At 40.3% G+C, this 20,634-nt stretch overlaps 1 protein-coding gene across 4 annotated transcripts in view; it reads left to right on the top strand.

Moving 5' to 3' along the window:
* CTNNAL1 (catenin alpha like 1) overlaps nt 1-20,634 on the top strand; it is an 80,552-nt gene that overhangs the window by 4,184 nt on the left and 55,734 nt on the right. Inside the window, exons 1-4 of one of the 4 annotated variants that reach the window (XM_033237882.1) lie at nt 10,570-10,814; nt 11,151-11,340; nt 18,260-18,447; nt 20,227-20,346. In XM_033237882.1, the coding sequence (XP_033093773.1) occupies nt 10,650-10,814; nt 11,151-11,340; nt 18,260-18,447; nt 20,227-20,346 (663 nt within the window). In that variant the 5' untranslated portion in view covers nt 10,570-10,649. Of the gene's footprint in view, nt 1-10,569; nt 10,815-11,150; nt 11,341-18,259; nt 18,448-20,226; nt 20,347-20,634 lie in introns of those variants that run through there. The other 3 variants (XM_033237881.1, XM_033237879.1, XM_033237880.1) reach the window with 3 other exon arrangements.

The following is a 20,634-nucleotide window of genomic DNA, read 5'->3' on the forward strand; positions in this document are numbered from 1 at the left end:
AAATAGGGCAATATCTTCATTACCTTATGCTGGGAAAGGATTTGTTAGTATACCTCGAGTACAAACCTTAAGAAAAAAATGGATAAATTTGACTTATTTAAAATGAAGAACCTAGGCCAGGCGCAGTGGCTCACATCTGTAATCCCAGCACTTTGGGAGGCTAAGGTGGGTGGATCCCTTAAGTCCAGGATTTTGAGACCAGCCTGGGCAACATAGTAAAACCCAGTTTCTCCAAAAAATACAAAAAATTAGCCGGGTGTGATGGTGTGCACCTGTGGTCCCAGCTACTCTGGAGGCTGAGGTGGGAGGATTGCTTGAGCTGGGGAGGTTAAGCCTGCTGTGAGCTGTGATCACAACACTGCATGAACCTCTGTTCATCAAAATGAAATAAGTTGTTAAGTAGGAGTATATGATTCCAACACAAATAACCAACAAATGATTTGTAGTACCTAGAATAAATAAAATACTCCAATGAATAAAAATAAAAAGATTAGCCATTAAAAATCAGTTAAAAAATAATTTCACAGAAGAGGAAACAGCTAAAAGATCTAAATAAATGGGAGAAGAGTACTGTGTTCGAGCCTAGGTTGACATATTATAGACATATCAGTTATCCCTATTGATCAATTTAATGCAATTTCCATGAAAATTTCAGCAAGATTTTTCAGTAGAACTTGATAAAAGTAATTCTGAAGTTTATATGAAAGCACAAAGGGCCAAGATTAGGCAGAAGAGAAACAAGGTGGATGGACTTGCTTTGCCATCCAGGCACCCTGCATCAAGCCCGGCTAATTTTTTTTTTGTTTGTTTGTATTTTTGTAGAGATGGGGTTTCACCATGTTGGCCACGCTGGTCTTGAACTCCTGACCTCAGGAGACCCACCAGCCTTGGCCTCCCAAAGTGCTGGGATTACAGGCGTGAGCCACCATGCCCGCTGATGGGTACAATTATTATTTCTTTTTTCACAGGTGAGAACACAGAGTTGCAGAAAGGTTATATAACTTGCCACATGGTCACATGGCAGAGCCAGAATTCAAACCCAGGCAGAATGATGTCCATGCCCTTAACTGCTGGGATATGCTTTGGTGTTTTGCACTTCTTGACACCCTTTGTTAGAACAGCTAAAAGATATTCAACTTCATTAGAAATCAATGAACTACAAGCTAAAAAAATTCACAGTGAAATTAAGTGTTGGTGAGGGATGTGGACATGGTAGGAATATCCTTGTTACAACCATATTGAAAATGATTTGGTATAATCTATTATAATTGAAGGTGGGCATTACCTGTGGCCCAGCAATTCCACTCCTAAGTCAGTACCCCTAGAGAAACCCCTGCATGCCTATTAGAAAAATGGATTGGGGCTGGGAGTGGTGGCTCACGCCTGTAATCCCAGCACTTTGGGAGGCTGAGGTGGGTGGATCACCTGAGGTCAGGAGTTCAAGACCAGCCTGGCCAACATGGTGAAACCCTGTTGCTACTAAAAATACAAAAATTAGCCGCGTATAGTGGTGCATGCCTATGATCCCAGCTACTTGGGAGGCTGGGACAGGAGAATCGCTTGAACCTGGGAGTCTGAGGTCGCAGTGAGCCAAGATCATGCCACTGCACTCCAGCCTGGGTAACAGAGTGAGACTCTATCTCAAAGAAAAAAAAAAGAAAAGAAAAGAAAAGAAAAATGGGCTGGAATGTGGATAGCATTTTTACTTCTGATGGCCCCAAACTGGACTTCCCAAATGTCTTTTAACAGTAGTATGTGTACATAAATTGTGCTATGTTCATATAATGATATACTCTGTCACTGAAATGAATAAACCACAGCTATAATTATCAATGGGGATGAATCTCAAAAACATAATGTTGAATGAAAAAAATGAAGATTCAAAACCAGATAAAACTAAACCAAATATCATTTAGGGTATACTGTATGTGCAGTAGTTATAATAAGGGAGTGATGAATACAAAATTGGGACCATGGTTTCTTTGGGGACAAGGGAGTGATATGGACAAGGAGTAGCCACAGAGTACATGGGCTGTCAGAGATACTGACATTGTTCTCTTAAGCTTGGTGGTGGCAACACAGGTCTTTCTTTCATTTCTTTAAACTGCACACATATATGTTATATATACTCATATGTTTTATATTTTATAATTCAGACAGTTTCTTGAAAAGCCCTGGGTTAAGAACCAAGCATATTTTATGCAGAGCAACTCCCCACCTCCTTTAATAATCGCTTTATTCTTCCTGTCAGAACTCCCACTCCCAGTCTTATAATGCTTTTATCCAAGGAAGGGAAGAAGGATATTTGCCACAGAGCTCCACCCTAATGTGGAATGTTATTCTAATCTTTTCCTGTCTATGATAGATTTCCTTTATTCACTATTTGTACAGACCCCTTGTATTTCTAAGGTAGCCTACCTCATTTTCCCATTACTCTCTGCATTGTCCTGGAAGGTGTTCAGTATTCAGGATTCTTGTTGTAGTAAGTTGTGGATGAAGAGAGTACATAAGGTGCCCTCTCTGCTCTTTGCTGATTTGTGTGGGTGAATATATGCATTTTTTTTTTTTTTTTTTTTTTTTTGTGATGGAGTCTCACTCTGTCACCCAGGCTGGAGTGCAATGGTGGGATCTCCGCTCACTGCAACCTCTGCCTCCTGGGTTCAAGCAATTCTCCCGCCTCTGCCTCCCAAGTAGTTGGGATTACAGGCACCCAGGCACACTGCATCACGCCCAGCTAATTTTTTTTTTGTTTGTATTTTTGTAGAGATGGGGTTTCACCATGTTGGCCAGGCTGGTCTTGAACTCCTCCTGACATCAGGTGATCCGCCAGCCTTGGCCTCCCAAAGTGCTGGGATTACAGGCGTGAGCCACCACGCCTGGCTGACGGGTACAATTACTATTTCCATTTTCACAGGTGAGAACACAGAGTTGCAGAAAGGTTATATAACTTGCCACATGGTCACATGGCAGAGCCAGAATTCAAACCCAGGCAGAATGATGTCCATGGCTGTAACTGCTGGGATATGCTTTGGTGTTTTGCACTTCTTGACACCCTTTGTTAGAAGCTATCATGTAAACCCTAATTCTTATTCTTTTATTCCACAGCAGAGTTCTTCAGTACACCAGATCTTCTTTCTTCCCCAAGGGATGCCTTTTCTGTCCTCTTCTCTGGTGTCAGGGCAACTCCAAGTTATGACTCTCAATTTAGTATGCCTCCTATTTTTGCAGAACTATAGCTAAGATTGTATTTATCATACTATAATTTACAAAGCACTCTTGCTAGTTGTCTTTCCCTTGGTCCTTAACATAATCCTGGAAGGTAAGAGAGACAGTGTAGTGATTAAGAGTGTAGGTAGTTCCTCTGGCTTTGTGACCTTGGGCAAATACTTAACCTCTTCAAATTTCAGATTTTTTATCTGTAAAATTAGGGTAATAATAGTATGTACCTATTAGATACTGGACAAGCAAGCATTAAAAGAATTGATACATGTAAAACACATAGGCTAGTGCCTGGTACTGTTGTGCTTAATAAATGTTAACTAGTCTTATTTTTTATATAATAAGGAAATTAAGGTTTAATCTCAATTTTGTAAAACTGTGTATTTAAGTATCTGTATGTATAAAACAAGACTGGAACGAATTATGCCAGAATTCTCAGAGGATAGTAGAATTATGGGTAATTGTTATTTCTTGAGGCTCTCCTGTATTTTCCATTTCTTTTTTATAAACAATCAACATGTATAACTTATGAACCTACCTTTTAAAACACTTGAAACTAATTTTAGAACACAAGTAGACCTTAAATAAGGTATGTTACGTATTGACTTAGTTCCTCTAAATAAAATTTTAAAGGCATGCTATATTTGGATTAAACATTTCCCAGACTGCTTTCCAGTAAAAGGAAGGCAGCCACACCTAATTATGCACTGGGGAGGGTGCTTCTTTTGGAACTGAACAATAGTTGATATTTTAGCCTAATTGCAGGATATTTTCTTTGTAACTGAAATTTTAAAACTTTATGTAAATGAAATATTTAATACACTGAACCACCTTAATCTGTTTGGGTTGCTATAAAAAATACAATAGACTGGGTGCCTTAAACAACAGAAATTTATGCCTGACAGTTATGTAGGCTGGGTAGTCTAGGATCAGGGTTCAGGCAGGTTCAGTATCTGGTGAGGGCCCACATTTTGGTTCATGGACAGTTGTCTTCTCACTGTTCTTTCAGGATGGAAATGAGTGAGAGAGCTTTCTGAGGCCTCTTTTAAAAGGCATTAATCCCATTCATGAGAGCTCCTCCCCCATTACCTAATCGTCTCCCAAAGGCCCCACCTCCTAATACCATCACATTGGAGGTTAGGATTTTAACATAAGGATTTGCGGAGGGGGAGGGGAATCGACACAAACGTTCCATCTATAGCAAGAACTTTAACTCCTTTCCACTGCAGAGTCTCTTCCAAGATGGTAGCTTGGAATAGTCAATGTTGGGCAAGTTCTCTTCTTTTTCATGTGATAGTAACAATTCCCTAGAGTCTGTCAGGTGTGGAAAAGGATTAAGGTGGTACCAATAGGATTTGTATTTGTTCTCTGCTTCCCAGCAGCATGGCCTACAGTCATTCTCCAAATTAAAATTATTGTGACTCTTTCACATGATTATGCAATGGGCTTTTAGGTAACATTTCAATTAAAAAAAAAAATAGGAAAGATTGAAAACCTCCAGTAAAAGAAGGAATATTAGGTGGGATTTGGTATCAGTTTAAACCTGGGTTCAAATTCTTTTTTTTTTTTTTTTTTTTTTTTTTTTTGAGACGGAGTCTCGCTCTGTCGCCCAGGCTAGAGTGCAGTGGCCGGATCTCAGCTCACCGCAAGCTCCGCCTCCCTGGTTTACGCCATTCTCCTGCCTCAGCCTCCCGAGTAGCTGGGACTACAGGCGCCCGCCACCTCGCCTGGCTAGTTTTTGTATTTTTAGTAGAGACGGGGTTTCACCATGTTAGCCAGGATGGTCTCGATCTCCTGACCTCGTGATCCGCCCATCTCGGCCTCCCAAAGTGCTGGGATTACAGGCTTGAGCCACCGCGCCCGGCCTGGGTTCAAATTCTAAACTAGGCTACTTATTGGTTGTGTGAGCCAAGTATGCAATTTCACTCAGCCTCAGTTTTTTAATCTTTAATAATACCTGAGGATTAAGTAAGAGAGCTAATTATAGTATGTCTTTGAACGCTTACAATAAACTCTGTTTATGGTACTATGTTAAACACAATACTTTCATTATTTTATCAACTCTTCTTATTTATTTTTTTCAAGACAGAGTCTCACTCTGTCACCCAGGCTGGAGTGCAATGGCATGATCTCAGCTTACTGTAACCTCTGCCTCCCAGGTTCAAGCAATTCTCCTGCCTCAGCCTCCTGAGTAGCTGGGATTATAGGTGCACACCACCACACCCAGCTAGTTTTTGTATTTTTAGTAGAGATGGGATTTCACCATGTTGGCCAAGCTGGTCTCAAACTCCTGACCTCATGATCCGCCTGCCTCGGCCTCCTAAAGTGCTGGGATTGCAGGTGTGAGCCACTGCACACAGCCAACTCTTCTTGTTAACATTATAAGGCAGAGAAGGCAAAATGGCTAAGTGGCTAAGAGGCTAGTCTCTGCAGTCAGAATATCTGGATTTAAATCCTAACTCTCCCATACTTCTTGATGTCCAACCTCCTCATTCGTAAAATAGGGATGATTATTACCCCCATTTTCCAATTTGGGGAAATGAGGATGATTAATATTAGCCTATTTCACTGGGTTGTTGTATGACATTGTAGGGTAGTGTTTAGGAGTATGGTCTCTAGAATTGAAATGTCTGACTCTGAATCCTAACTCTACCAGTTATTAGATGTGTGACCTTAAATGAGCACCTTTTGGCATCAGTTTCCTTAGGCTCATCATGTGAGCCTTCCCACTGGGCCAGTCAAGTGTCTTTGTGATATGGGAATTGTCTTTCCCTAGGGTGAAGAGAGAGAAAGAAAGATGGAAACCACAGTGACTTTATGAGTTGCCCTCAAAAGTAGCATACTGTCACTTCCATTTTATTCTACTAGTTAGAAATAAGTAGCTAAGTTCAGCCTGTACTCAAGGAGAGGGGAATGAGACTTCACCTATTTAAGGGAGGAATAGTAAATAATTTGTGGACATATTTTAAAACTCCCTATGCTCTAACCTCTGCCCACAAATTGTTTACCTTATTCCCACCTGCAAGTAACCCCTCCCCATCCTTATCCTCTCCAAAGTCACAACATCAGCTGGAAATCCACGATGTTGGCATCTATTATAAATATGATCCAGGAAAGACTTCTTGTATGTAGTAGTTCCTTGAGTGTAACATCTTTCAGCTTTAGGATGACCTCTATAGACTCTACTGTTCAAAAAATGAGAAAATAAAAAGTGTAGAATAACTGCTATATACCCCTGTTCAAAAATGGAAAAAAAATAGGAGCCACTGGTTTATGGTATTCTGAACTCCTTGTGGGCAAATGTTGCCAGTTCCTTGATTAAGACTCAAGTCCTGGGAATAGTTCATGGCTCTTGGTTCTGCCCTCTGAGTCATTCTTTCATTCTTTTACATGAATTGTAGCTCATGTTTGCAGCAGCATAGATTTCTCAGCCTATTGCCTGCCTTTGGAAGTTTGGAGCAGGGGCTAGTATGAAAGCTTCTTTTCATATAAAGATATATTCCCTTTTAGTCCAAGCTGATAGTGTTTCTGCCAATATGATTATCTTAAAAAATTTTGTCTGTCTCCTGTGAGTCATATTGAATTCATTCTACTACACAAAAGCCACACCCACAAGTCTCTTTGATATATGCTCTTCTTTAACTTGGGCTTCTGCTGGGACTGCTGAGGAATAATACCTTTAGGCTTCTTAGGGGATCTGTTGTTTAACTGAATGGTTGTCTGAAGCAACACCTTGGACCTTTCTGAGATCTTAAGTCTTTTTTTTTTGAGACGGAGTCTCGCTCTGTCGCCCAGGCTGGAGTGCAGTGGTGTGATCTCGGCTCACTGCAAGCTCTGCCTCCCAGGTTCACGCCATTCTCCTGCCTCAGCCTCCTGAGTAGCTGGGACTACAGGTGCTCGCCACCGTGCCTGGCTGATTTTTTTTGTATTTTAGTAGAGACGGGGTTTCACTGTGTTAGCCAGGATGGTCTCGATCTCCTGACCTTGTGATCTGCCCGTCTCGGCCTCCCCAAAGTGCTAGGATTACAGACGTGAGCCACCGCGCCTGGCCAGGATCTTAAGATTTTATGGTCTTACCCTTAGCTTCATCTTTAGGTGCTTTCTTGACACAGCCCTAGATTTTATTTTTGCCTGGAAGCCATTCTTAATTTTAGTATGGTGTGCCATCTGGAGAGGATATATATATATATTTTTTGAAATGGAGTTTTGCTCTTGTTGCCCAGCCTGGAGTGCAATGGCATGATCATGGCTCACCGCAACCTCTGCCTCCCAGGTTCAAGGGATTCTCCTGCCTCAGCCTCCTGAGTAGCTGGGATTACAGGCACGTGCCACCAAACCTGGCTGGTTTTTTTTTTTCTTTTCTTTTTTTTGTGAATTTTTAGTAGAGATAGGGTTTCTCCATGTTGGTCAGGCTGGTCTCGAACTCCTGTCCTCAGGTGATCTGCCCACCTCGGCCTCCCAAAGTGCTGGGATTATAGGCGTAAGCCACCATGCACAGCATGGAGGAGGAATTTTTTAAACCAGCAAGTTCTGGCTTGTTTATATTTATCAGTGTTTCCTTTAATTTTTCTCGTCTCTTACATTTTACTGTAAGCAACAAAAAGAAACCAGGTAGCACCTTCAAAATCTGCTTTGACATCTCCTTAGTTAGATCTTCCAGTTCATTAGGTATATTTTCTCCTTTTCATGTTAATGAGGGTGACTTTCTGTCACCATATAACAAGGAACCCCTTTTCTCCAGTTTCCAGAAAGATTTTTCTCACTTTTCCTTAAGCTTTCACCCATAGCTTCGCAGAACTATGGCCTGATTGTTGGCATTCCCCCAAAGTTTGTATGTTAGAACTTAACCCTCATAATGATGGTATTAAGAGTTGAGGCCTTTGGGAGGTGATTATGTCACTAGGGAGGCTTCATGAATGGGATCAGTGTTCTTACAAAAGAGACTTCAGGGAGCCTTGTGAGGCACATAGAAGACACCACTTGTGAGGACTGGGTCCTCCTCAGTAGATACCACGTCTGTTGGTGCCTTGATCCTGGACTTCCCAGCCTCCAGAACTGTAAAGCAATATATTTCTGTTATTTATAAATTACTCAGTTTAAGGTATTTTGTTATAGCAGCCCTAACTAAGACAGCTTCCTCAAAGGTCATCATGCTTCTGCAAAGTTTCTTTGACATTTCTAGTTTTTATTCACTCAAAGTTCATTTAACTTTCACTGCCCAATTTTAGAGCCACTCTCACATTTTAAGTTTTGTTACAGCCTCACCCCAGATCCAGGCACCAAAATCTATATTAGTTATCTATTGATGCGGAACAAATTAACTGAAATTTAGTGCGTTAAAACGACAAACATTATCTTATGGTTTCTGCAGGTTAATTCCAGAGTGGCTTACCTGGTGGTTCTGGAGTGAGGTCTCTCATAAAATCAAAATAAAGATGATTGACCAAGCCTGCAGTAATCCAAAGGCTTGACTGGGGCTGGAGAATCTGCTGTCAAGTTCATTCATTCAGCTGTTGGCATGAGGCCTCAGTTCTTCACTATCTTTTGGCCAGAGCCTTCATTTACCTTGTGGGGCTCTCCATAGGGTTGCTTGAGTGCCTTCCATTCTGTGGCAGTTGGCTTGCTCCCACTGTGATTGGTCCTGCAGAGAGTGAGTGAGTGAGTGAATAAGATGAAAGCCACCATGTGTTCTATGATCTACTCTTAGAAGCACTCCATTATTTTCACTTTATTCCATTATTAGAAGTGAGTCACCAAGTCCAGTCCACATTCACGTGGAGAGAAATGAGGCTCTACCTCTTGAGGGGAGAATTTGTGGACATGTTTTAAAACCACTACAGAGATTATAACACTTACCTGCTTAGAAAACCTTCAGTGGCTTCAAACCACTGCAGAGATTATATCACTTTCCTGTTTTAAAAAAACCCTTCAATGACTTCAAATTACTACAGAGATGATAGTATTTTCTAGTTTAAAGACCCTTAAGTATCTTCCTGTAATACATAGAATAAAATATAATTTTTTTTTTTTTTTTTTTTGAGATGGAGTCTCACACTGTCACCCAGGCTGGAGTGCAATGTTGCAATCTTGGCTCACTGCAACCTCTACCTCCTGGGTTCAAGCGATTCTCCTGCCTCAGCCTCCCAAGTAGCTGGGATTGTAGGCGTGTGCCACCACACCTAATTTTTTTTTTTTTTTTTTTTTTTGTATTTTTAGTAGAGATGGGGTTTCACTATGTTGGCCAGGCTGGTCTCAAACTCCTGACCTCGTGATCCGCTCACCTCGGCCTCCCAAAGTGCTGGGATTACAGGTATGAGTCACCGCACCTGGCCAATATAAATTCTTTATTCCAATTCCAGAACCCTTTATTCCAGGCTGGTCCCTGCCCATCCCATCTCTTGGATATTGGTTTTAACTTGCCCCCGACCCACTATCCTTTAGCCACTTCTGACTTCACCTCATTCCTTGAACAGGAGAGGCTCATTCCTAAGGGCTTTTTTTTTCCTCCACTGTTTCTTTTCCTAGAATGCTCTTTATCCTTTGATGTTTGCCAGTCTAACCACTTCGCTGTCATTTAGATCTCAGCTTAAATATCGCTTCCTCTTAGAAGGAAGACCAATCAATTTCAGGTAGCTATACAGATACTTTTATCACACTATCCTGACATTTTGCACATAACAATTATATTAAAGTTTATTTTTTGTTTACCTATTTATGTGATTATTGGTTCTCCCCCTTCACTAGAATGTAAGCCCCATGGGAACATGGGCTTTTCTTTCTTGTTGATTGTTATTTCAGGTTTGCCTAGAATTTTATTTGGGATATGATAGTGTGTAACAAATATATTTTGTGTAACTGAATTATTGCTATTCTACCATAATGTAAACCTAATGGGGGCGGGATTGTCTTAGTCTTGTTCATTGATGCATCCTTAGGAACTGGCCTATAGTAGATATTCAAAATTTGATGAAAAACAATATTGTAGTTGAGGAAATTTAGAGATTAAATTTCCCTAGACCACTTAGCAAGTAGTCACCGAGCCAAGACTCAAACCTAGGTCTATTAATTCTAAATTATTAATACCTAAACATACATATAAAGTGCTTGGCACATAGTAGTTGTGCAAAGAGTAACAGTGATTCTCTTCCCCTTCTTGTAATTCTCTTGCTCTTCTTTTAAAACTAGTACATGTACATTGAGCAGTAGTTGTTTTTCATACATTTCTTTAATAAATATTCTTAGATGTCAGCATCGTTCATGTACTAGTTTCCTAAGATATTTTGAAGAATTATGTTTCTTTCAGTGAGCTGAAGTTGTCACCTTTTGTATTTTGTTTCAGGGCCTGGGATCAAGTGTTAAGACTCTTGGTATTTCATTTATTTTGAGTCGGATGCAAACAAAACTTAGCAAAATATAAAATATAGATTGCAATGCTCATTCTAAAGTATCTAGTTAATTTGGTAAACATGTATGGCACAAGTACTATTTCGTACAACCTGGGCACCATGGTAGGCAACGGAGTGGAATGGAGAGGAAGAAGAGCTGTCTCTACTCTCATAGCATCTGAAATCGTAGTAGAGGAAATGAGACCTGAGGTACTTTGACTTTCTGAATGTAATGATCTGTCCGCTCCTACTTTTCTCCTTAAGATTTGTTGAAAGATCTGGAGAGCCTCTGGAACTGTATGCCCCAGATAAACTGCATGCCCCAGATAACTGCCCTCAGGTGAACTTGGAGTTGTAATTAATGGAAACATTGTCCTAAGGAATGATGCAGGGTACTTTGCTGGTTGTCTCTATTAAAACATCTCTAACTATTGATTTAGTCTATTGAGCTATCCTGTATGCCAGGCTTAATTTTCTTTGACTTTGTGATACAGCTTAAAAAAAAGAGATATTGAGATAAAAGTTGCTTTTTTCTTTTATTTTTAGATCACCACACTTATTAATCATAAAGATAATACCAAAAAGTCTGATAAAACTCTGCAAGCAATTCAGCGTGTAGGACAAGCTGTCAACTTGGCAGTTGGAAGATTTGTTAAAGTAGGAGAAGCTATAGCCAATGAAAACTGGGATTTGAAAGAAGAAATAAATATTGCCTGTATTGAAGCTAAACAAGCAGGTAGGTGGATATTGATTTTGAAGACTATTCAAACCACTTTTATTGCTTTGATTATGATGAAAAATTATTGTTTTATTTTGAATGATGATAGAGCTCTCTGATTATGGCTGCCTCAAACATTAAAGGTCTGGATTAGCTTCCATAAATATTGCACTTCGCTTGGATCAAGTCCTAAATCTGAAACATAGGACTCCTTCACTGGTCAGAGTTAGTGATCGGCCATCCTCACCATCAGCCATTGAGATGTGAGAGAGAAAGAAGTGGGAGCTGTGGCCTCTAAGCTGTGGCCTCTATTCTCTAAGAACGTATTAGTCTACTTTCCACAACATAGGAAATGGAAATCAGCATTAATATCCATTAGTATTCTACAGTAAACAAATCATAGTGACTTCAGACTTCATGATGGTTCACAGTTCTCTATAGATGGTAGCACAGAAGCCTTTGAGAACCTAGGGTGTTCTGAGGACTGCAGCTTTGTTGAAGTATCATTTATCCATTAATTTTTTCAATAAATATTTACTGAATGCTGGTGATATACCAGGCATTCTTTTAGGCCATAGGGAGATAGGCATGGACAAATCAGCCCAAAATCTACCACTGTGGGCCTTGCATTCTGCTGAGGGAGACAGATCATAAATGAATAAATATGTAATGTCAGGTGGTGATAGTTACCATGTAAAAAAAAAAAAAGCAAGGTAAGAGTTAGGAGACCAATGAAGTTGCTGTTTTAGAGAGGGCAGGGTTTTTTAACTTTGGTGCTACTGACATATTGGGCTGGATACTTCCCTGTTGTAGGGGTTGACCTGTACATTGTAGGATGTTTTGTTTATCAGCATCACTAACTTCTACCTACTAGATGCCAGAAGGTCCCCTCTCCTACCATGTGACAACCAGAAATAGCTCTAGACATTGCCAAATGTCCCGTGAGGGGTAAAAGTGGCCCCCAGTTGAGAACTCCTGGGATAGGGGATTAGGAAGACCCACTAAGGAAGGAACATTAGAGCAGAGACTGCAATGAAGTGAAGGCCTGAGCTATGTGGATACTTAACGGGGAAGGGCATTCCTGGCAAGGAGAAAGTGAGAATAGGCAAAGACTGGAATTTTGGACTATGTTCTAAGTGGAATGAGGGATTAGTGGGAGATTTTGTGCTGGGCAGTGACATGATCTCATTTGTATTTTAAAAGGGTAACTAACTGGTGGCTCCTGTATAGAAAATATATTTTAGGGGGTGTGAGAATGGATTCAGAGAAACCAGTTAGGAGGTTGTCACAGCGGTCCAGGTGATAGATGATGGTGACTTAGACTAGATGATAGCATTTGAGGTGGTGAAAGGTGGCTGTGTTTCGATATATTGCCAAGGTGGAGTTGATAGGATTGGCTGATGGTTTGGATGTGGGAAGTGATAGAAGAGCCAGGGATAACTTCAAGATTTGGGATATGAACAGCTAGGCAAATGGTGGTGCCATCTACTGAGATGGGGAACTCTGAGGGAGGAGCAGGTCATCAGCGAGAGGAGAGTGATTGCGATAAAACCAAGTAAATGTGGAGGGGTGGACAAGATCATACATGGTCCTGTATGTTATGTGGATGATTTCAACTATTATTCTATACTAGGAGTCATTGAGAAATTTGGAGCCAGATGAAAGGCATATTGCTTTGTGTTGTTTTGTTTTGTTTTTTCAAAACAAGAACATTTCACAGATGTTTTGTGTTAGATAGAAGTCTTTCTGATAGTATGGAGGAAATGAACGAATGAGGACAGACTGAGAGAAGGTTGAGACTGAAGGCAGGGAGACTAATAGGGAAGCTTTTGTGGTAAAACCAGCTAGGCCGAGTCAGTGTAATAGGACTGTAAATAGCAGGAAGAGTACACAAAATACTCATTAAGGTGGTTGAATAGGTAAAAGTAGGTTGTTGACTAAAGGAAAGGGAAGACCCTGGGTTGAGTCTTGGATTTCTAGCCATTCACTGGGATAGAAAATAGGTTTTATGTGGGAAGCAGGGGGAGATATCCTTATTCTATTCATAATTTATATTTTTTCCTTCTTTAGAAAAGGATATGAAAGCACTTACAATAAAAGACATGTTCGATAAACTTATTAAAATAGGATGTGAAAATAAATAAACCAGAAACTTTGGCAAACATTATTATTTTAATTAAGCATGAAATTTATCTTTGTACTTCCTGGAAGGCAAGACAAAAATGTTGGAAACAAAGGATTATATAATCTCATTGTTTGTTGAAAGGAAACAAACCAGCTTGTAAGAGGAGAGACTTTTTTTCCCCGACACTAAATTATTGTGTGGGTGCTTATGAAACAGACATTACATAATGGACAATTCAACAGAAAATGTGGAGATGTTCTTCATATTACTGTTTCTTTTTGAAGAAAGCTTTGTGGTTAAAAAAAAAAGAAATAAAAAAATTACTGTTTCTTCTAACAACCATTGATTAAAGCAGGAGTACAGTATTTTTAAATGAAAGGACAAGCTGAGTCCTGTGCTCCTTGTTGGCTTTGTAGCATGTCATTGTGCTCAGTGTAAGGTGAGAAAGGAGGACGTGGTACACTGACATGAGTACCGTACGCCCAGGCAGCTCCATAAATGGAGTATTTTGAAAGATATCAGGTGTCATGGGCTCCACATGTCATCTTCCTCCTAGTGTCACTCAGGTAAGAGTATGAGAATGATACCTTCTGGAGTTGTAAAATATAGAAAGCTTTTTTTCTCTTAACACATACAAACTTAAGACTTCATTAAATCACTCCTGTAATGTTTCTAGCCCACTCAACCCCTACGAATCATTTTCTTTTTTCGACGACAGCATTCATTTGAGGGAACTAATATAAAGCAGTAGATAAAGAACTGGAGCTGGCTGGGTGCAGTAGCTCACACCTGTAATCCCAACACTTGGAGGCTAAGGTGGACGGATCGTTTGAGCTGTGTTTGAGACCAATCTGGGCAACATAGTGAGACCCTGTCTCTACAAAACATAAGAAAAATAAAATAGCCAGGTGTGGTGGTACATACCTCCAGTCCCAGCTACTTGGGAGGCTGAGTTGGGAGGATTGTTTAAGCCCAGGGAGGTTGAGGTTGCAGTGAGCAGTGATGGTGCCACTGCACTCCAGCCTGGGAGATGACAGAGTGAGACCCTGTCTCAAAAAAAAAAAAAAGAACTAAAGTTTTAGAGTCGAACTGCCTAGACTTTAATCCTAGTGCTTCTACTTGCAAGCAGGGGATATTGGGCATTCTATCATACATTTCCAAACCTCAGTGTTCTCATCTATAAAATGGGACTGTTAGAGTTTATAGAGGTGTTTTGATGTAATGCTTGTATCATTTCACACATAGTATGTGCTCAATAAATATTAGTTGTCATTATAATAATCAATTTTTATTCTTACTTCCCTGTGTTGAACTCTTACATTATATTGTTGCTTTTTACTTGGCTACCAGGCAAGGTTTATATTTATGTTTTCTATGGAAGTTCAACAAATATTTGTGTTTGATTGACCTTGGGTTTTCCTATTAAGACACAACACTAGTAATTACATATAATAAATTAAAAATGATACCTGTGAAGCTGTAAGACAGCTTTGTGACTTTTTTAGGGAACTGATTTCTGAACAGTTTATACTTTGAACAACTTTATAATGTTAAGGAAGCATTTGACCATGCTGGTGGACCTGACCAAATGTTACTATCCCTCGTACTTATGAGTTAAATGCCTGGCGTCGGGCCAGGCGTGGTGGCTTATGCCTGTAATCCTAGCACTTTGGGAGGCCGAGGTGGGTGGATCACCTGAGGTCAGGAGTTTAAGACCAACCTGACCAACATAGAGAAACCCCGTCTCTACTAAAAATACAAAATTGGCCGGGGTGGTGACGCATGCCTGTAATCCCAGCTACTAGGGAGGCTGAGGCAGGAGAATCGCTTGAACCCGGGAGGCGGAGATTGCAGTGAGCTGAGGTCACGCCCTTGCACTCTAGCCTGGGCAATAAAAGTGAAACTCTGTATCAAAAAAAAAAAAAAAAAAAAGCTTGGGGTCTAGTCAGAAAAAGGAAAGGTTGAATAATGCCGTATGTGCAGGCTTAGATGTGGTATCTTTTGTGGTTGAGAGGTGTAGAAAAAAATTAACATTTTCCAGAGGATCAGAGGAAATATTTTTATCCTTTTAGCTATTGATGATAGAATGCAAAGTGATACTTTTCCTCCTGCCCCTTCTGTATGCTTTAAGGTTAATTCTAAGCACTTTTGTTCTCTGTATATTTTGCTATCAAAACTTTGTATTAGTTACCTATTGCTGTGTAACAACTTAACCCAAACTTAGCAACTTAAAACTGCAAACATTTACTATCTCAAACAGTTTTTGAGGGGGCACCAATCAGGGAGTGGCTTCACTGGGTGGCTCTGTGTCAGTGTGTCTCATGAGGTAGTGGTCAGTGTGTTGACCAGGCCTCTGTTACCTGGAAGTTTGACTGGACTGCAGGTCTGCTTCCAGCCTCCCTCTCATGGTTGTTGGCCAGAGGCCTCACTTCCTCTCCACATAGGTCTCTGTGTAGTAAGGGCTGCTTATGACATGGCAACTGGTTTCTCTCAGAGAGAGAGAGCAACCCAGACAGCTGCCTCAGTTATTTTAGAACCTAAGCTTGGAAGTGACATACCATTACTTCCACCATACCAACCCTCGTATGATGTGGGAGGGGACAGATAGCACAAGGTTGTGCATAACAGTAGGTGGGGATCATGGGGAGCCTTCTTGAAGGCTGGTTACCACAGAATTCCTCTACCTGTAGAGCTTCAGCGATTGTCTTTATAAACAAGACATCCAAGTGTATTCCTGTGTTATTTCAAGCTCCTGTTGTCTGAAAGTAAAATTATCATCTCCCTTCCAATGCCCTTCCGATTTTCTTTAAGCAACTTAGGTTTCCAACTTTGAGGCCATTTTTTCACTCGTTCTTTCCTTCTTATGATTGGTCAGGTACTAATTTTATGTTTTCTCATAAAAATGTCTCCCAAATCATCTTCTTAATGTTCCTATGGCTACTATACTAGTAAGGTCCCTGCTATTTCACACCCACAATTGATACAATAGCCTGACTTTAAGTCTTTCCTTTCCATTCTGTTTTACTGTTTTATGTACTCCTACTAGATTGATCTTTCTTTTTTTCTTTTTCTTTTTTTTTTTTTTGAGACCAAGTCTCACTCTGTCACCCAGGCTGGAACGCAGTGGAGCCATCTCAGCTGACTGCAACCTCTGCTTCCCAGGTCCCAGCGATTCTCTGCCTCAGCTTCCTGAGTAGCTGGGATTACAGACCCCTGCCACCACACCTGGCTAATTTTTGTATTTTTTTAGTAGAGACCGAGTTTCGCCATGTTGGCCAGGCTTGTCTTGAACTCCTGACCTCAGGTGATCCGCCTGCCTCGGCCTCCCGAAGTGCTAGGATTACAGGTGTGAGCCACCGTGCCTGCCAGACTGATTTCTAAACCTTGACTTATATTTCACCCTGTGGCCTCTCCATTAAGATTCCAATACTTTTTACTCAGGATCCTTAGCCTGTGAGCAGACACATTATTGTGTATATGTAATAGAATTGACAGGAGGGCTTTTGTAAGAAAATCAATCCATTAGGCACACAGGTATATTTAGGACTTTAAAAAATGATCTTGAACACTATAAGTTGGTTAAAGGTTTATTATTTTAAAATTCTTTTTAACTTATAACAGTATGGAGGTTTCAAGAATGTTATAGCCTTGAGGAGGCAAACACTTACATTGTTTTATTAGTAGATAATTACCATTACAGAAGTCGAAAGTTTTTTTTTTTTTTTTTTTTTTTTTAAGACTGAGTCTCACTCTATCTCTCAGGGTGGAGTGCAGTGGTGCGATCTCGGTTCACTGCAAGCTCCGCCTCCTGGGTTCATACCATTCTCCTGCCTCAGTCTCCCGAGTGGCTGGGACTACAGGCACCCACCACCACGCCCAGCTAATTTTTTGTATTTTTACTAGAGACGGGGTTTCACCCTGTTAGCCAAGATGGTCTTGATCTCCTGACCTCGTGATCCGCGCGCCTCGGCCTCCCAAAGTGCTGGGATTACAGGCGTGAGCCACCGCACCCGGCCAGAAGTCGAAAGTTTTTATGGCAACAGTGAAGAAGATAATTTTTCTAGAGGGTTGGGAGCTCAATTAATAGAATGGTTTATGCCAGGCATCATATGAAGTTTATATAAATTCAAACTGTAGCCTGAATGAGGGCCAGCCTGTCGTTTGAATTCTCAGGACGGAGGCTTTTGTTTTGTTTACTTTCCCCATCCAAAGTCCAGGCTTTGTTTGTCTAACAGACAAACTTCCTTATTGTTTCTTTTTGCCTATTGACAGTTATTTCTGGGTCCCCAATATATTGAAGATGTCATCCCTTGGGGCCCAAAGCCCTATCTTTTTTCTGTCCCTGAGGATTCCTGAAAACCCAAGCCCCTTCAGCTTGTGGAGATCAGCAGTGACCCCTGACTTCTCCCTGGCCTGGCCCCAGTCCAAGCCTTGGCACCTGCTTACTGCTCTGGTTTTAGGGTATTCTTTAGTTTTTGACTCATGGGACTTCTCTTACTGTCTTGTAGGGCAGGAGCTTTTAGATTGTGTAGTTTGCATTACCACTGGAAACAAAAATTATGATGTTTTTCAAACTGGGTGAGGGCAAAATTTGTCACCATTCTTAAGAGTGTGCTATTATTTTCTGGTTAGAAAGCTTCGTATGATAATCCCTACAATCGTCGAGGTGAAACTGTTTCTTGTTCCTGAAGTAAGAGTCCAAAGCTGAGTTCCTCCTCATTGTGCCTTACCTTCAAGGTTAGAGAAAAGTCTAGATTTTAATTTGTGTGTCTTACTGCCAGTTTAACTTTACCCTCTCTCCTTTCTTGTTAGGAGAAACAATTGCAGCATTGACAGACATAACCAACTTGAACCATCTGGAATCTGATGGGCAGATCACAATTTTTACAGACAAAACAGGAGTGATAAAGGCTGCAAGATTACTTCTTTCTTCAGTGACAAAGGTGTTGTTGCTGGCAGACCGAGTAGTCATTAAACAGATAATAACATCAAGAAATAAGGTACTTACCTTTCTGATGTTGCTGTATTTTTGTCTTTCTGTGTTGTTCAAAGTGCTTCTTATGACTTTCAGTGGTGGATCACTTGGCTCACGTGTGGATGAAGAGTGCAGCTAGCTATGGGAATTAATGTGAATTGCAGGATACATTGACACATTGATCATCTACACATTGAATACACTTGGGCCCTGGGTTCCTCCTGGAGCTATGCCTGTATGAGCGTTGCTTAAAAAAAAAAAAAAAAGTTCTTTTTAGGTTAATTTAAGTAATTTGGCAATGCTTGACTATTATAATTGTTTATAACTCTGTCTGTAGTTTAAAAGTAGTGTTTCTTCTGTACGTGTAATTCTTAAATGATAAGTATACTGTGCCTAAACTTCTGAATGCAAGTAGTGTCTCCTCTTAGAGAATCATTATGCGCTTGTTGAGGCTTATTGGTAAAAGCTTTAAATGTGTACAACATTTGGAAAGAAAAGGCAAGCACTATGATAATATATGTAGCAGAAACTTAGTTGATAAAAATACTGAATTCTTCAGTACTTTTTTTCCCTCCCAAATCAGAGACAAACAATATATAACTTAAGACACAGTTAAATCAGTGGAAATGATAATTATCCACAGCTACAGAATTTCTGTATGCAGAGTCCCTAAATGTTACTGAATGATCTCAAAACGTGCAGAACGGATTTAGACTCTTCCAGTCCAGAAGTTAATCTCTCAGATGATGATCATGCTCCATGATTATCTGGGAATCCAGGGTCTGTACGATCACTTCTTTCTTTGGATAATTCCCTAGGCAAAGAGGAGAGCTGTTGCCAGGGTAGGGGTTCTCCTAGTAGGATTTGAGGATAAAACCACCTGATGAATGTTGAATGAATGAGAAATTGGAGAGGTAGATCTGGCAGCACTAGAGAAACAGAAACAACCTTCCTCTCTTTGAAAGATGGAGGTTCTGCACAGCAGTGGCAATGTGCCTTATCTGTGTTAGCTGCCTGAACTTCCTGAGCTGCCAGGGCAGATTAACATGCCAGATATTCATCATATTCTCATGAAAAATAAGTAAACACAGGATATCTATGTTTTTTTAACCTATCTTGTTCTGACTAAAACAATCTAGTCATGTTATTTTAAAGAAAAGTATTTGAAAATATGTTTCACATCTATTTACTTTATTTCTTACATCAAGAAAGCACATAACATTTTAGTCATTGGCTCTACCACAGATTCACACTCTTTATTCACCCCTGATGGCCTATTCCTGACTGAACCAGACTGATTTTCCTCCTCTTAAAGTCCCACACTTCCCTTTCGACTCCATACTCTGCAGATGATGAGCTTCCTTCTGCTTTCCTGAGAATGTTAGGGTTCCTGTTATCCTGGTTCACTGAGCCTTAAAGCTTGTGTGTGCTGACTTTCATCCTCACCCCTTCCCAATTCTCTGAAGATTTGATTACTGTAGTCCTGCCCATGCCCACCTCCTAGACTTGGCTACATAAATGATCCCTTCCTTTGTATATGTAGTCATTTCTTTTATTCTTTTTCCTTTTCCTTTTCAAGTAACTCAAAATCTCATCCTACAAACAAATCATTCCCCTAATAATTCTGTGCCTTGAATCTACTTCTACTTCTCTGAGCATCCCCTTCTGTGTCTTCTTTCTGGCTCCTCCTTCTCAACTTTCACCTAGAATTCAGAATTTTCCCTTTTTCCTCTCTACTTAGCCTTGACAATCTCAGTCTCTTGCTTAGCTATCACCAAATAATGAAGTATTCTCTGTTTTGCAGGTTCTTGCAACTATGGAAAGACTAGAGAAAGTGAATAGCTTTCAAGAGTTTGTCCAAATATTCAGTCAATTTGGAAATGAAATGGTGGAGTTTGCACATCTGAGTGGAGATAGACAAAATGTATGTATTCATCACATTTTACAATCTTCAGATAAATACATACTTTTTAGTTTGGATGGAGGTATGATCTTTAGGATTGTTTGGATTGGTTTCTTTGCTTATTAAGTCTATAGCCTTGGTCTTGAAAGCCTTTCATAAATAAGCCAGCAAAGTAGATCTGTAAGTAGATCTGTATGTCTTTTTTTGTACATTTATAACAGCTAATTTTGTTCCCGCCTCACACACTGGGAAAGGTCATTCTTGCCTTCAGGGCTCAACTCAAGTACTTCTTCTTTGTATTTGGTTACT

This window comes from Trachypithecus francoisi, unplaced genomic scaffold (assembly GCF_009764315.1).
Source record: "Trachypithecus francoisi isolate TF-2019V2 unplaced genomic scaffold, Tfra_2.0 Lachesis_group16, whole genome shotgun sequence".
In the NCBI taxonomy this organism is placed as follows: Eukaryota; Metazoa; Chordata; class Mammalia; order Primates; family Cercopithecidae; genus Trachypithecus; species Trachypithecus francoisi.